We start from the raw sequence: 15494 nt of genomic DNA on the forward strand, positions 1-15494 counted from the left end.
AGAGAAGATATTTTTATGTGAATAAATGTGCAGGAGCCCTGTACTTATTTCTAACGGACATGTCTGAGTGTGAAATTATCCATCAAACACGTTGATTTAAGAAACAAATCTGTGTTTTGTCTTCAGGGCTCAGTCTCATCTGCCGGGCTTCAAGCTGAGTGAGATCGCCAACAACTTGCTCATCATCTCATACAGCAAAAGAGGCCAGACCAGAGGTAAGTCATGTCTTAGTGCCAGGTGCAGAAATGTTTCACACACACACACACACACACATACATATATGCATCATGTTTCCTCTACCTTTCTGTGGTCGTTTGCAGAGGCTCTGGAGAAGCTGAAGTACTTGCTTCAGCTGAATCAAGTGCCCTCACACCTGGCCATCACCAGACTGGTTCAGGCCCTCGGTAACCAAGGCAACGTAGCAGGAATTCAGGAAGTGGAATCTGTGGTCAAGACCCTCGGCACCAACCTCAACCTGTCCAGAATGGTGTTCGCCAACAACACAGCTCTGGCGCACATCGCTAAGTAAGGCTTCGGAGTCATTTCTCGTTTCGCCCAATTTTTTATTTTATTTTATTTTTTTTTATTTTAACCAACGTCTTTGGTGGCTAAGGACTAACTCCAGCGTATTTAGTCCAGAAACGTACCAAGCATGAGGACGGATTTCCGATATGATTAGTGTGAATGGCAGTACTTTGGCACTTTCAATGGTCAGACAATCCTTTTTTTCTTGGTGGTACAACTTGTATGGTTTGTCTTCTAGTAAGACTTTGGGGCTCAGTCTTCTTTGTTAGACTACAAAACTTTTCTCCAGGCCAGCTGTGAGTTTCTGTCAAAGTGTTTCCCTCCTTTCTTGGCCGGTTCTCTCTCACGGTCCTCCATATTTTTGTTGAACACATTTCACTGCAGACTCTGACATCAGGGCCTTCGTGGCGCTTCGGGTTACGATGATCCTTCTGGATTGTTCTCGGCCGCCTTCATCAGTCCTTTGAGTCAGATATTTAAAATGTGGACATAATTGGACGCGATTGCCGACAACACATCGATGTAGTTTAGGTTTCATAATGTAGGCCAATTTTAAGCTTCTAGATTTGAACATTTACAAAACATGCTTAAAAGTCATATTTGTTTATCTTCTTGAGTGGATTATAGTTTGTAAAATGTGAAAAGGTCTTTTTGTTTTGTAAATAAAAGTTTAGAAGTCAGATCTACAACAAAACGTAACAAACTCTGCCTTTTCTGCCTAGAGGATTTATCAAATGTCCTGCTGGATTTACTCAGGAAGCTCGTTGACGGCTACAAAAAGCTAACGGACATTTAACCACACATCAGCAGGGCTGCATGTTCACGTCTGAGCCAGAATATATAATTTTGACCCTTCTTGAATCGGATAAAATCTTCATTACATTCAATGTTAAGCGCCCAGTTCTTGTTAGTTTGCATTTTCAATTCCACTTTGGACAATCTCCACCCACAAATGAATGGGACGATGAGCGAATGTAAACTCTGAATGACTGCAAGACGAACCGAGCAAATACAATTTCAACTCGGTCCTTCCTTTGTTTAAACAAACATAATAATTTAATAGCGCAGCGGCAGTGTGAGAGGATTGAGGATGACACACTCTTGCAGTAAAAGCTTGCAGGGAGAGCGAGGCGTCGAGGACAAAAAGGAAACACAAGCATAATAGGTTTATTCATGGGCCCGTCCTCCTCTGCTGCGTCTCAAACAAAAGAGAACAAAATAATAAAACGCGCTGCACATCAAAGTTTTATCGCGGCACATGCCGCATTAGCGCGTGCGTTCCCCCCCCCCCCCGTGCCAACTCGGAGGGACGACAGGAAGTGCAAAAAGGCGCAGCGATGTTACGCCCGGTTGGACATTGCAACGCCGGCCTGTCAGCTTGAACCCTGACCCCTGCGAGCGGCGGCTCTGAGCACCAGTGACACGCGCTGCGCCGCCGCATCTGAGTGGAGCTGACTGGTTAAGAGCCGCAGCGGAGAACCGGGCCGGTCCGGGAAGCCTGGTGCCACATTTAGAGGGGGGGCCCTTCGCTGAATTATTCAGACGGTCCCAGTCGCAACAATCAGCGCAGATATGTTCCCATACACACACACACACACACACACATACACCGTTGGTGAAATATTCATCACGGCTGGCGAAGGGCAGGCAGAGCGCGGGCAGCGTAAAGTGTTTGAGCTCAGGTTGCCAGATTGAGTCGGATTAGATTTGTTGTGCTTTGGTTGTGGCAACCTCAGCATAAAAAAAACTGAGCAATAAAAATCACAGGAATGTCTGAGAAATTAGTCCCAAAGGGAGGATGAAAAGGGCACAGCAGGAAGTATACATTCATGTTTTAAGTATAAAATAAGCAATATGGAGAACCTTTATTGTCTTTGTTGTTGTTTTTTTAAAATATCCAGTCATGTTAAACATTTTGTTTATAGAAAAACATTTAGCATCTCTCAACTAGTCGACTGATGTTCTTTCTAAAAGCTGAAACACAAACTGGTTGGTGTGAAATAGTTGATGCTTAGTTGTTTATGTTATAGGGAACATGTTCATTTTAAAATATAAACAAATGGCGTAAAAAATAAATTGGTAAAAACATAGACAACAAATGACCAAAATATGTCCATAATCAAAAGTTTTCAAAACATTTCTCCATAACAGCGACAGCTACTTCAGTTACCAAAAGCAAAAAAGAAAAAATGTATACCGTTTCTATCCAAAACATATATTATCTTAAACAGGAAAAACGTGGTGATATTATGTTTGATGTATTTTATGCCAGATGTTTATGAAAATTAACTCTGTACCCAAATGGATTCACTTACCCATCCTGACCATTTGATTCAGGTGTGCCAATCACCTCGATGACTTCAGGTGTGTAAAATCCAGCAGCTGGCCAATCAGAATGCTTCGACTAACGCTTGTGAAAGACCGGGTTGCTCAGCAAAGTCTGTCGTTTTAGCATTGATAGAATAAGTAATAAAAGTATGTCTGATTCATGCTAATATCGGTATCGGCCAATGCTCAAAGCTGCGATATCTGTATCTTTGATGTGAGCTGCTCACGTCTGTCGGCTGCTTTGAAGGAACGTCCTGTTTGAGTACTTCAAACGCTACCTACATTAAGTCCCAGGGGATTGGAGTAGGTCTAAATGTACACTGCAAAAAGTCCCCTTTCAAAAACAAGAAAAAAAAGTACAAAAATAGGGTATAATTTTCTCAAAATAAGAAAAATTATCTGCCAACAGAACAAGAAAATTTATCTTGTCAAGATTTTCTAAAACAAGAAAAAATATCTTACCAAGATAAACCTACAATATCTTAAAATTAGTGTATTTTTACTTAAAACAAGCCAATTTTACTTATACGAGTAAGATATATTATCTTATTTTAAGAAAAATTATCTCAAGTAAAGAAAATGTTACTTGACACTGAATTTCTTAAAATAGCGTAAAATTTTCTTATTTTAAGAAAAATGTTCTATGTATTAAGAAAATAAATCTCATATATTCTATTTGTATTAGTAAAATTGGCTTGTTTTAAGTACAAATACACTAATTTTAAGATATTTGTAGGTTTATCTTGGTTAGATATTTTTTCTTGTTTTGGAAAATCTTGACAAGATAAATTTTCTTGTTCTGTTGGCAGATAATTTTTCTTATTTTAAGAAAATTATACCCTATTTTTGTACTTTTTTTTTCTTGTTTTTGAAAGGGGACTTTTTGCAGTGTATACCTAAATCTAGTTTATTTTTATTGTTGCATAGGATTAAAATATATATTTTGTCACAGCTTTACTCAAGGTTCTTATGCTAAGACAAACATCCAAAAATTGATCCTGTGAATACTGGAACAAGAGATGTTATTGGCTTGCTGAAATGAAGACATAAGTTCAATTACTTTTAACATCTTTATTACGTTTAAGTTTCACATAAACACAATAAAACATGACTACTGGTCAGAATTTAAAGTCTGGATGGGCATCTGATTCTGAAACAATCCTGTAAAATGACAGAACAATGAAGATCTGACACATCTGCTGCACTAAGAGTCAAGCAAACCAAATTGTCCAAAGCAAAAAAAAATCTTGGGATTAGATGTCAACAATAGGAGCTTCCCCCGCAATGAACTTCTTCCAATAAGCCATAGCCTTTTATATGTGGAAGTCTTGCCTCAGTTACGGACGGCGTTCTCAAGACGTCTGTCAGCAGCACAGAGAGGAGTGGCCCCACACACGGATGCTGAAAGGTGTAGTAGCTATGATGTCCTCCTTTCAGAAGATCAGGGCAGGCATGGTTCCAATGGCCAGTAGAAAGTTGGTTTCACGATCACCACAGAGCTGAAAAGTGATCTTGTTTGAAGTTGTTGGGTCATCTGCTAATTGGAGCACAGACATAAAAACAATCACAAAACAAACCACGTTTTAGGGTCTAATCAGTGTAATGATGAATCAGTATCATAAATTTCTTACCTCAAGAATGTGAAGGACGTCGTCACTTGCAATTCCCAAAGTTTCTTGTAGATGGTGCAATACGTGATTGGAGACTTGTCTGGCATAGACTTCACCATGGCAACAGTTTGGTTTACTTGAAAAATAAAACAAGTCTTATTTTAGTTCATGTGCTCAATTACAATATTACATGAATTCAAGATGGCAAGAAAGTTATTTTAATTAAATCAAACAAGGACTACTTAAATTCACAAATCAAAAATAGTGTTTAAAATATCCTGGTAACAGTGTGGAATATCTAACCTTGGCTTTTAGACTCATTGCATTTAAGTTTTTTAATTACAGCACATCAAACACCCTCAGTTAGTGAAATACTAGGCGGAATTGCTCTTTAACCATTTCCCGAATCATAAGCTACGAATGAGAAGCCACCTTAGCTATGTTAAAAAACGGAAGCTACCAAGACTCGTGTCGATATTTTTAAGCCACAGCTATTGTGGTTAATAACTGTTCAAAGCTCATATTCACAAGAGCGGCTCTTTAACCGCGGATGAAAATTGGCATATCACGACATGCTAACTAGCTTCAGTTAGCTTATCTTAGAAAGACAGACAACTTTAAACTTACCTCTCAGTACAGCAGCTGTAGGGTCTATACACGTAAAAAAGTCCTCCATCTTCATTCATGTCCAACCGAGATTAGAGAATTTGCCAAAAGAAAATCTTATAAAAGTACAGTAGATAAAAGCTTAGTTACGCTGTTACAACTGAATTAACGGTTAATCAGGGCAGTTAAATGATCTCTGGCGTAGCCGTTAGTGATGTGCGGATTGATACTGAAATATCGATTCTTCCGATACCAGAACGTAATTCTTTAAAATCTATTGTCAGATCCAAGGATCAATACTTTCAACACTTTAGTAATTTGAGATAATGTAGATTAACAAGAGCAAGTTAGAAAGTAACAAAATTATTGAGATCTTGCCGAAATGAAACGTTGTTAATGGGAACTACTTTTTCTTCCGCCTGGTGAGTATGTAATGTGTAAGGACGTAATGCCCAAGCGCAGCGTGCTGCTGACGCTCACTCACTCAGAAATGAACATGTTGACAGATTATTAAAAAAGTGACATGGAGCCATTTCAGCTGTCATTTTGTAGTAGTTTTAATAATTAAACAAGGATGTGTTTAGTAGGGTTATTACTTTACTAATTTACTTTTTTTTAGTTTGCAACTCCATTTTCATATATTTTGTATATTTCTGCTGAATTAAAATAGCTTATAGTAAACGAGATTGCTCAATGTACTTCTGAGTTTAAAATGAGTGCATCAGAGTACATTGTGTTCTTTTTATGAAGCCAAGATATGGATTACATTTATTTTTTATTTAATTAAGAAACAAATTAATTGTCTTTTGCACAAAGTATGGGATCTGTATTGCCGATACCACCTTAAATTTTACTCGGTATTGGATCGGAAAGAAAATCTGTTGTATCGAACATTAATACTATCTCACTGACATTTTGGGCGCTTTCCCATTTGGATTGTATGATGTCATAAAAGGGGTTACAAACATGATGAATAAAATATTGTTCAAACTAATATTAGTAACTTATAAAGTAAGAATTTGAAATATAAACCAAAAGTTAAAATATTTATCATGACATTGAGCTAATCAATATTGTTGATTCTAATCTCATTGTGTGGAATACCAGCCATTTCAAATCACACATCAATAGAAATTTCATGACATGTCAGTAAGAGGTTGCATCAAGAAGATCAAATTAAGAAGGTCCTTAGCAGATGGAAACATGCCAAGAATTATCTTGATATATAAACTGATATTGTTTCTGAAATTGTTGTGTTAAATGTCAATCGTTTAAATATTAAATTATAATTTCCTGTACACTCTGCCAACTTATACAAGAATATAAGTTCATGGGTTTTTTTTAATTTTTCATTGACAATAACACAAAGGATTCCATTTGGACATAGTCTGTTTTAATTATCTGAAAACATTTAATTAAGTATGTGATTTCGCTTTCTGTGCTTGAAATAAGAAATTTTTACTTATATAAAATAAGTTCTAGACTTGAAGTTTGATTGGTAAATATTGATATTCTAGATTCTAGCACATATTTACTCATAATAAGTAATATTTTCTTAACATTAAGCTTTTATATCTTACTGAGATAATTAAGTACAAAAACACTTAAAATAAGAAAAATATTCTTACATAAATCCCTCTTGGTGAGAAAAATTATCTTGACAGAAAGAAAACAAGAAAAATCTCCTTAATTTAAGATATTTAATCTTACTAAGATTTCAGTTTTTGCAGTGTAGGAAATTGGATTCAGCCTAAATCTCGTCTAAATTGAAGGGATTACAAGATTAACCCAATTTATGCATGAAAGCGTACGGACATGGCCTTTATCAGGTTCATCAGATGTCAGTGTTGTTCATTAATGCATTTAAATCTTGAGTTTTTAATCTCTGATGCATTTATTAAACAGGAAATGAGTTTTCTCAGTATTTCACCTGCAAATAAACTGTTGGTGCTGATCGAGTGAATGGTACTCGATTTCTATCGCAATTTTCCGATTTTTATTTTTTTGATATTTCACTTTATGCTGAACAATTAATTTAATTTAACGGCGGGGGAAAGCTTTTAACTCAACCGATTTTATGGTTTTTGTTTCAACACATAGCTTAGACTGAGGAACTGAAGATTAAAACTGTCATCTTTATCCAACCCAAACAGCCTGTTGTTGTCAAATGAAAGTTTTAGTAAAACGGTGAGTGAATTGACCTTCTTATATCTCTGCAGAGGCGATGTGGAGTCGGCCGTCGAGTTGCTCGAAGGAATCTACACGAGTCCAGACAGCTCCAAACCCAGCATGTCCTTCGTCTTCAGGAAGGTGATGGAGTCTGGGAACGACCAAGCTCTGGACAGACGTAAGGAGCCGCGGTAACGGAAGCGTGAGCAGTTCCTTTCCAAACAGATCTACGTTGAAATAAAACCACAGGCTGTGTGTTTCTGTGCTGCTGCAGTGAGCGCGATGGCAGAGCGGCTGGCCAACCACTTCGCCTGCTACAGACCAGTTTCGGATCTCTTCCTGCAGCTGCTGGATATGGACAGAGTGGAAGATGCCAAATTCCTTCTGGCTGTGAGTTTCGCCGTGTAAAACAGAGCCAAGACATTTGAGCGTGTTTCAGCATAATTTAGATCTTTTTTTTCTTCTTTTTTTTGCTGAATGACTTGTGAATTTTAATTTTCTGATTTATTTTTCTCACTTATCAGAGGTTGAGCTAATCTACAGCGTGTGTGTGACGTGCTCAGATAGAGCTGTAACTGAGAGAACAACAGGACATTATTTAGCTTTCATAGAAATCAGAGCTGCTCCTCTGCTGCTCTGCACTGAATGTCCCGTCCACAGTTTAAACAACAAGCTTTCTGCTCAGATTGTGTTTCTTATCGCGCATTCATTTATTAATCTCCATTTTGTGTTTGTGTAAAGTGGCGATAGGGCCGCCTTGGAAAAAAAGAAGACATCTTCAAAGAGGGAAAAACCACAGGCTGCTTGTGAATTAATCTGAATGTGAAATAGTCACCCAAAAACCAAATCTAAGACGAGGAAAAATCATCTGGTGTCGCTTTAATTCCCGGTTTCAGATGGTCAGCGTAGATAATGTTCGTTTCCTGTTTGAATCGGTTAGCTTTTTCTTTTCTTTTTTTTTGGTAATCTGCAGCACTTGTCCTCCATTTGACCGCCCTGTTTATGGATATGTTTAAATTATGACATCAAAGAGAAGGAAAGAGATGATCACTGAGTTATTATTTATCCTGATTCACATTTCTGTGAGGAAAAGCTTTGCCCACTTTCCTCCCACTGAGACCTGTGGTCTTAAATTGGTCTATTTTACTTATTTACCACATTAACAGCTCAGCGACTTCTCGCTGTAGTTGGCAACGTGAAGATATATGAATATATAGCACCTAAATGGACGAAAGATTTGGGGGAAAGGAGCGGTTGTCATGGAGACTAGTGTTTATTTCCTCTGTTTACCCCAGAAATAAACAACAAACCCAACAAATATTGTTTACTGCTGTCCTACAGAGTAAATTTATAGCATTTTATTGTAATCTGGAGTTAAACAGTTAATCTAGTGTCAGACTCTTTAGCATTTGGAAAATTGGGTCAATAACGTCTCATTTTTACAATGAAAAGAAAATTAAAGAGGAAAACACAGAAATGAGACATGTCTGTTGTGGAAAGAAAGTCGCATAAGTTCACTCATTTTTTTTTTTTAACAACTTAAAGTTTACTTTTCCCCTTTGATCATCTTAGTGCTCTAATATTTTTAATACCTGTGAAAACATCCTGATATTTTCCTGGTACCATCCTTAAAGCATACTAGCCCAACCTGAGGTCAGTCATCCTTGACTTAGAACATTTGATGCTTCAGATTTGATGCTTCAGATTGCTTAAACTATAGGTCAGAAATATTACATATTTAACGCATATATTTTCATTTCTATATGTCAGTATTTCCAGTTAAATGAGTTATTTCCTGGGTAAAATGAGGAAAATCTGCACCTGGCTCTTTTCAGTGTGAGCTACCCGTGAGTTAGCAGTAGCTTTTGATAAGTTTTTGTTGTAAATATTAAGTGACGGATGTTAACATTTCAGTTCGCATTTAAGTTACTGATTAAAACATGAACTTTGTGTTTCCGGGACAAACCGCCCTGTAAAGACTGATGTAGAACACGTCCTCCCGCTCGTGTCTGCGGTTAAAGTTTGAGTTTAAACTTTGCCGTCGAGACCCGAAATAAGCCGGTGCGCCGCTTTTTGCCTTCCTGCCCCCCCTCCCGTCCTCCGCCCTCCCTTATTTTCTGAGCCGCTCCTCCCGGGTCACTGGAGGGTAGCCGCTCAATTCCTCCATCCCATCACAAGTGAAGCAGGAGCAAAACTCCGAAAAGCTTTTAAGTAGGCGAGCGGCCCGTAATGACGCCGAGGCTATCAGGAGAGAAGGAGGTGAGGTCGGCGGGGGATGGAGTCGGTCATTAAGCGGCGACGCGGCGCTTAACGAACCCGTCTGCAGCGGCTCGCGCGCCTGCATGTGCTGGAATGGGTCGTTTAGCAGGAGGAAGGGAGGATTCCCAGGATACACTGGGCTTTTAGGCAGCATGTGAGCTGAGCGGGGTCCGCTCTGTTAAAGAGTCGCTGCTGAGAGAGAGAGAGAGAGAGAGAGACGTGACAAGGGAGAGAGAAAATGACTGGAGGGAGGTGAGGGGGAGACTGAAGCAATGTGTTCAGATGCAGTCTTGGTCTAATTGCCTAATTGTACCAAAGCTGTCCTGCCACTTTAGTGACTCCTGAAGACTGTTGCTGGGTGTGTGTGCGTGCGTGCGTGTGTGTTGGTGTGTGCTGTGTTGCTAAAAGCCTTGCAGGCCACTCGCTTTTAATTCTGCAGGAATTGGAGGAGTGAAGCTCGTTAGTTTACGACTGGCTTGTAATCAGACCTCTCTGATGCTCAGCTGGCGATGTTAATGCATCTCCTCCTCACACATTAAAGACAGAAGGACTCAAACATACAACTCTCTGTTGTCCTACATTATGAGGCACGTTTCTAGCTTCAGACTGTTATCAGTATGTAATATGTGAGGTTGTGCAGAGCCTAAGGGGGACGTGTTATGCATGTGCATTTCAATACTTTCATTTGGTTCTCTACTGATTCTAAAAGCACAAGCGCTTAAAAACAAAAAGTACATGTTGTTTGGTGTCTGGAAAATGAGCAGTTTCAAAACTCACATGTTGTTACCTAGCAACCCTAGTGAAACTCCAGCACGTTTGGTCAGCTGGTTTTACCACTGTATGCACTGTACAATGGCTGCTGGAAAAGACAAGAGTTTTGTTGTCGACTTACAATCCAGAAACCACTTACTGCAATATTGTTGGTTGTGCAGGAGGCTCCACTTTTGCTTTTCAATTATGTATGGCTGTATATATAATTCCTCATCTGTTTGCAGCCATTTTCTTGTGCAAGTGTAAACGTCGAGTTGGGGGGAGGGGCCAGCAGCAGCTTATTTGGATTTAAAGTGACAGGAGACCCTAAAACTCAAAATAGGCAGAACTGAGTAGTCTGAAATCTCATTAACTAAGAATAATTTAGTGCAACAGATGCAATGAACATGTTTTTAAAGGAGAACATAATAGTTCTCCTTTAAGTATTATACATGTTTGGTAACAGACTTTGTTGCCGTATGGGAGAAACGCACTACAAAGCTTCCAGCTTGGGACTTCTGCATGTAAATAAAAAACAACAAAAAAACCCTGAAAACTCTGATTACTTACATAGATTCTAATATGTACGCTAAATCACTTTCTCTGCTCATTAACTTTTTATTTTCAAGTTTTAAAGCTGAGCAGGAGACGATACTGGGAAGAACAGGAACCCACACATTTCCATTTACAGAGTGGTTAGAAATGGATTTAAATGGAACTAAGTGGTGATAATGACGCTTTCCGACGAGAACATGTACATTCACAAGGAAACGAGGAGTTATCAGAGCCGTCGTTGTCCTTTAACCTGAGCGTTACCATCAGTGCTGGTCTGAATATGCAGGAAAGCATCAGAGTTTACGCTCTGAACCAAAGTGAGGATCACTGGCTGGAGAGTCGTCTTGACCTCAGCGAGTGGAAACGGATCAAACTCGCGTCTCACTTCCCGTCTCGTCTCGTTGCAGCGCTTCAACATTCTGGCCGAACAGAAAGAGATGTTGCTGTCCTACGTGTCCTATGTGGCCCAGAGTCCAGGACAGGTACAGTCTGATGATGGCGTTCCTCATGGATGTTAGCTTTCACGTATTTGTGTCAAACAAAGCATTAAAACTGCTCATTTGGGGATTTTTTATTTTTTTAAATAAATCAGCCTGGATATCAAAGCTAAAAAAAAAAACAAAACTAGGTTTCAGAGAATATTCTTTATTTTTTACAAGTTCATACATGCTACAGAGTTGAAATGACCTTTACCGTTCTCTAAAAAACAAAAGCTACATTTAGCATTTTGTTGTTTATTGGTAGAACAATGTGGATAATAATGCAAAATGAGTGAGTATCCCTCACATATTACCCATATTATATGAGTGAAAATATGGATACTATGTAACACTGTTCAGGTGTCAACAATTTTGTTAAAAAAAACTGAGTCTGGAAAAGTAATAACTGTGAAAGAACCCTGCATTTTGTTCAATAAATCTCCATCATTCCCAAATCCAAGATTCCATAATATTCCATTATAATATGATTTTGAGTGCTCAGACTTTTCAAAATATTTCCAGCCTTAAAAAGCAAATAAATTCTCCTAAATTGTTTTCCCCTTTTACCAAGGATACTTGAGAGATACTAAACTGATGCGATGGTCCAAATGGACCTTAAACATCTCAGAATCACATCTGTCTTTCTGAGCAAAGAATGACAGATGTGATCTTAGGCATAAATCTTATAATTGCCATTTAAAGTAGGATTTTCACATCCACTTCTTCCAGGTACAAGTAAAATTCAAGATATAGAATGAAAACACAGTAATGGAACTTGGAAAAGCAAATTTTGGTTGATATAAATATTCATTTTTTTTCTTTCTACTGTTGGAAGCAGAAAAAGTGGCGTGAACGAGTCGTGGCTCATTTTGTAAATTCAATCTTTACGTTCGCAGGCCAGTAAGATCAAGAACCTGCTGAGCCTGGTTCCGGACTTTGCAGAAAAGAAGTTTGTGTACTCGTACCTGATGAAGTGTCACGGTAAGACCAGGTGAACGGGGTCAGGCACAAGTTCAGAGGTTAAAACACAGCTAATCAGTTAGCCCCAGGGCTAAGCTTAGCATGCTAAATTAAACGTGCTAGCCTCTTACCCCACATGTTTTCTTTTCCTCTGTCATTTCCAATACTTTACAAATGTATATATATATATATATATATATATATATATATATATATATATATATATATATATATATATATATATATATTTAGATGCATTGGGTCAAATTTGACCCATAAATTATTATGGGTCAAATTATGACATAATATTCCTCATTTTGGAGGAACGTTCCCCTTAGCATCTTCCACATCTTGGGGGAATCGGTGATGTGAAGCAAACTCATGTGAGGCGTCAAGAGGTAGTTCTGTCGCTTGAGCCTTTTTACATTTTGCCACATTACAAATAAAGGAAATGCAATTTTAATTTTGACCAACAAAAAATGTAAAAGCAGCAGCATTAATTTCAGCTCATCTCCTTGAGTCTGTATTTCACAGAGCCACCGTTCGTTGCTCCTCTTCTGTGGAATCTGTTCCAATTTATGTTTAAACAAAAAGTTTAGCTTTCTTGCAAAAATCATGTCTTGCCACATATTCTTAATTGAGGTCTGAACTTTGACTAGGCCATTCAAATGCATAAATCAATGTAATGTTAAGGGTTGTTATCTCTGGGTGAAACAAAAACTAAATAGTTTCCATTCCATCTATGTCCTTCTCCATATATTCACTTGAAAGCAGATTTTGTCATGTTTTACTTCTCTTAGCCAACTTCCTACTCATCTGTTTCTCCCCCCACCTCACACTCTCTCTCTCTTTCATTTGGCAGCTCTGGATAAAGACCTGCGGTCGGCCAAGGCTCTGTACGAACAGATGCAGAGTGAGGGCGTCGTCCCCGACGATCTGTTCCTCAAACGGCTAGCTGTGCTCTACCGCGGGGGTGGAGAGACCGCGCCCTTCCCCGAGCCCCCCGTGAGTGAACAAGGAGCTGATCCAAACCAGAACAGCAAAACATGGGACATATTTGATTCAAACAAACGAAAAAAGATCAAACTGTTTGCATGAATTGCCTCTGATTTCATTTATGAGGGCAGGGGGAAATAACCTGCAGATGTGGAGTTTAGGGGATAAAATGGAGAGCAAGAAAAGCTTTGCAGCTCACTTTTACTTCTGTTTAACCGCTGATTCTCGTGAACATTTTCGGAAACGCACCTCGAATAGCTTTGAGCCGGGGCCCGCTCTTGTCCACCTCGCAGCTGTAACGTGAAGAAGCAGACATGCAGCCGGCGGTCGCCGCGCCACAGAAATAGATGTTTCAGCAGCATTTGATGTGTGGACCCAAGAGCCGCCGACTCTTACCTCCCCATCACTCACCTGCAGGACCAAGATAGAAGGAGAAAGAGATGAAGGTGGAGGAGCTGCTGCATAATTCAGAGAGTGTCAGCGTAGCTAAGAGAGGCCTGGCTGTATAAGCAGAGGAGACGGGGAGAGTGGCAAGGAGAGGGAAAGGTGAATATTTATACTCTTTAGAAGTTTCTACAAATAGGTAAAAAAAAAAAAAAAAACGGAGAAAACCCTCCTGTAACTTCTCCATATCAAGGTTTGAGTAACTTGTCTTCTGTTGTGGAATAAACCCGACCAAAAGCAAACAATGATTTCCTATAAGTTTCTGAAACTCTGCCAAGATCACTCTCTCTGTTTACGTCCAGCGCAGCCGTTTATCGGCATTAATTACCGCATTAGCGAGCGAACGCGCCGTTGTTGGGAGCAGCCATAATCTGCAGAAAAACTCTCACCTTCGTTCCCCCGACTGCTGTAAAAAAAAACAAAAAAAAACACAACACTCTGTTTGGATCAAAACACTGATTAATTATCCAGGAACAAGAGGCAAAAGAACGGAAGTGTGCGTTTGGGGAGCGAGCTACAAATCCCTGATTTGTGTATTAATGGGGATTTAAAGATGAAACGAGACAACCTGGTTGGAGGATGGAGGCTGTTCAGTCCGACCCAGGAGGGCCACACCGCCTACTTTATCAAAGATGCAAAAAAATCGAAACAAAAACACTTATTTTTTGTGATTATTCACTCGTCTAACTTTATTTCTCTTTTTACCTTTTCCAGGAGACCTTTAAGTTTTACGCAGAGAAGTTGAGAAAGGAAGCCACCCCCAAGGAATAGAGTCACCGCCGTACCGCCGAACCAATCCCACCATTTAGTTGTCTTTTTTTTCTTCTTGTTTGTCTTTTTTATAAGTTGTTGGAAAAAAACTGTGGAAAAATGTGTTGCAACTGTTTTAGCCTCTGTCCGCTGTAATGACTTTAAGGTTAATTAAAATGTTGAATGTACAGAAGTATTTATGCTAATAAACGATGAGGGGTGAATTGAGTCTGTTCTGGAATGGGGTTTTTATTTTAATTTTATCACTTTTGTTGCTTTTTGGTCTGGCTCAGTGGAAAACACTGAAGATTTGTTTACACATTTTTGTGTATTTAACCTACAAACCGAAGTTGAAGTCACAAAACTTGCGAAACCTTTTTAAAATATGATTTTATATGAATATATAGATTTGTATCTAAGGATATTTCTGATTAAATATATTCTTATAGCTGCAACCAACATAAAATTCTCAGCATGTCTGCGACACCCCGTCCATTCCACATGTACAGAGAAATTAAACTTTCTCTCCATAAATTATATTTAAAAAATTAATGGAATAACTGCAGAAAAATATGAAATACGTTGAGAGAGTGAAGAGAATTATTTATCCAAGAGAAGGTTCTCACTCACCACGCAAGACTCCACTGCTGAAGGAAACGCCATGTTGACGCTGCTTTTAAGTTTCCTAAACAACCGTTAAACATTTTGAAAATACTGGGAGAATATAGTTTGGTCAGATTAGACCAAAAATTAATGATGGATGTTGGTACTATTTCCGTACGCAAGAGCTTAGAGACTTTTATTATTGGACGCATTTTTATTTGTCTTTAAACACACAGCTGACATGTTTGGACAGCGTGCTTCCATCTTCGTCCGACGTGTCGGTAGGTGTCATAAACAGCTACTGTCATAATCACGTTACTGGGTGACGTGATTTTTGACACGTCACCCAGTAACACCTCAGCTTTTGTCTGACACCAGAAACACAAAGTCCCTGTTGATTCTAAATTCATTATTTAACTGAACATTTTTGAAGTATCCCTCTGGCTGATCCGTTTTAGCT

General features: G+C 38.9%; 1 protein-coding gene and 1 long non-coding RNA gene across 2 annotated transcripts in view; one reads left to right on the forward strand and one right to left on the reverse strand.

Moving 5' to 3' along the window:
- Positions 1-14659, forward strand: part of lrpprc (leucine-rich pentatricopeptide repeat containing) — a 68468-nt gene extending 53809 nt beyond the window's left edge. The window contains exons 31-38 of the mRNA XM_008428723.3: positions 127-215; positions 321-525; positions 7289-7416; positions 7513-7628; positions 11210-11284; positions 12178-12262; positions 13104-13246; positions 14396-14659. Coding sequence (XP_008426945.2) covers positions 127-215; positions 321-525; positions 7289-7416; positions 7513-7628; positions 11210-11284; positions 12178-12262; positions 13104-13246; positions 14396-14452 — 898 coding nt within the window. The 3' untranslated portion in view covers positions 14453-14659. The remainder of the gene's footprint in view (positions 1-126; positions 216-320; positions 526-7288; positions 7417-7512; positions 7629-11209; positions 11285-12177; positions 12263-13103; positions 13247-14395) is intronic.
- Positions 3910-5335, reverse strand: LOC145555077 (uncharacterized). The gene is made up of 3 exons (XR_014091158.1): positions 5091-5335; positions 4485-4599; positions 3910-4390 (listed from the first exon to the last, which is right to left on the reverse strand). It is a non-coding gene; the product is annotated as an uncharacterized LOC145555077 (long non-coding RNA).
- Positions 14660-15494: the final 835 nt, after the last annotated feature.

The sequence above is a fragment of the Poecilia reticulata genome, chromosome 15 (genome assembly GCF_904066995.2).
Source record: "Poecilia reticulata chromosome 15, P_reticulata-male-v2, whole genome shotgun sequence".
Lineage (NCBI taxonomy): Eukaryota > Metazoa > Chordata > Actinopteri > Cyprinodontiformes > Poeciliidae > Poecilia > Poecilia reticulata.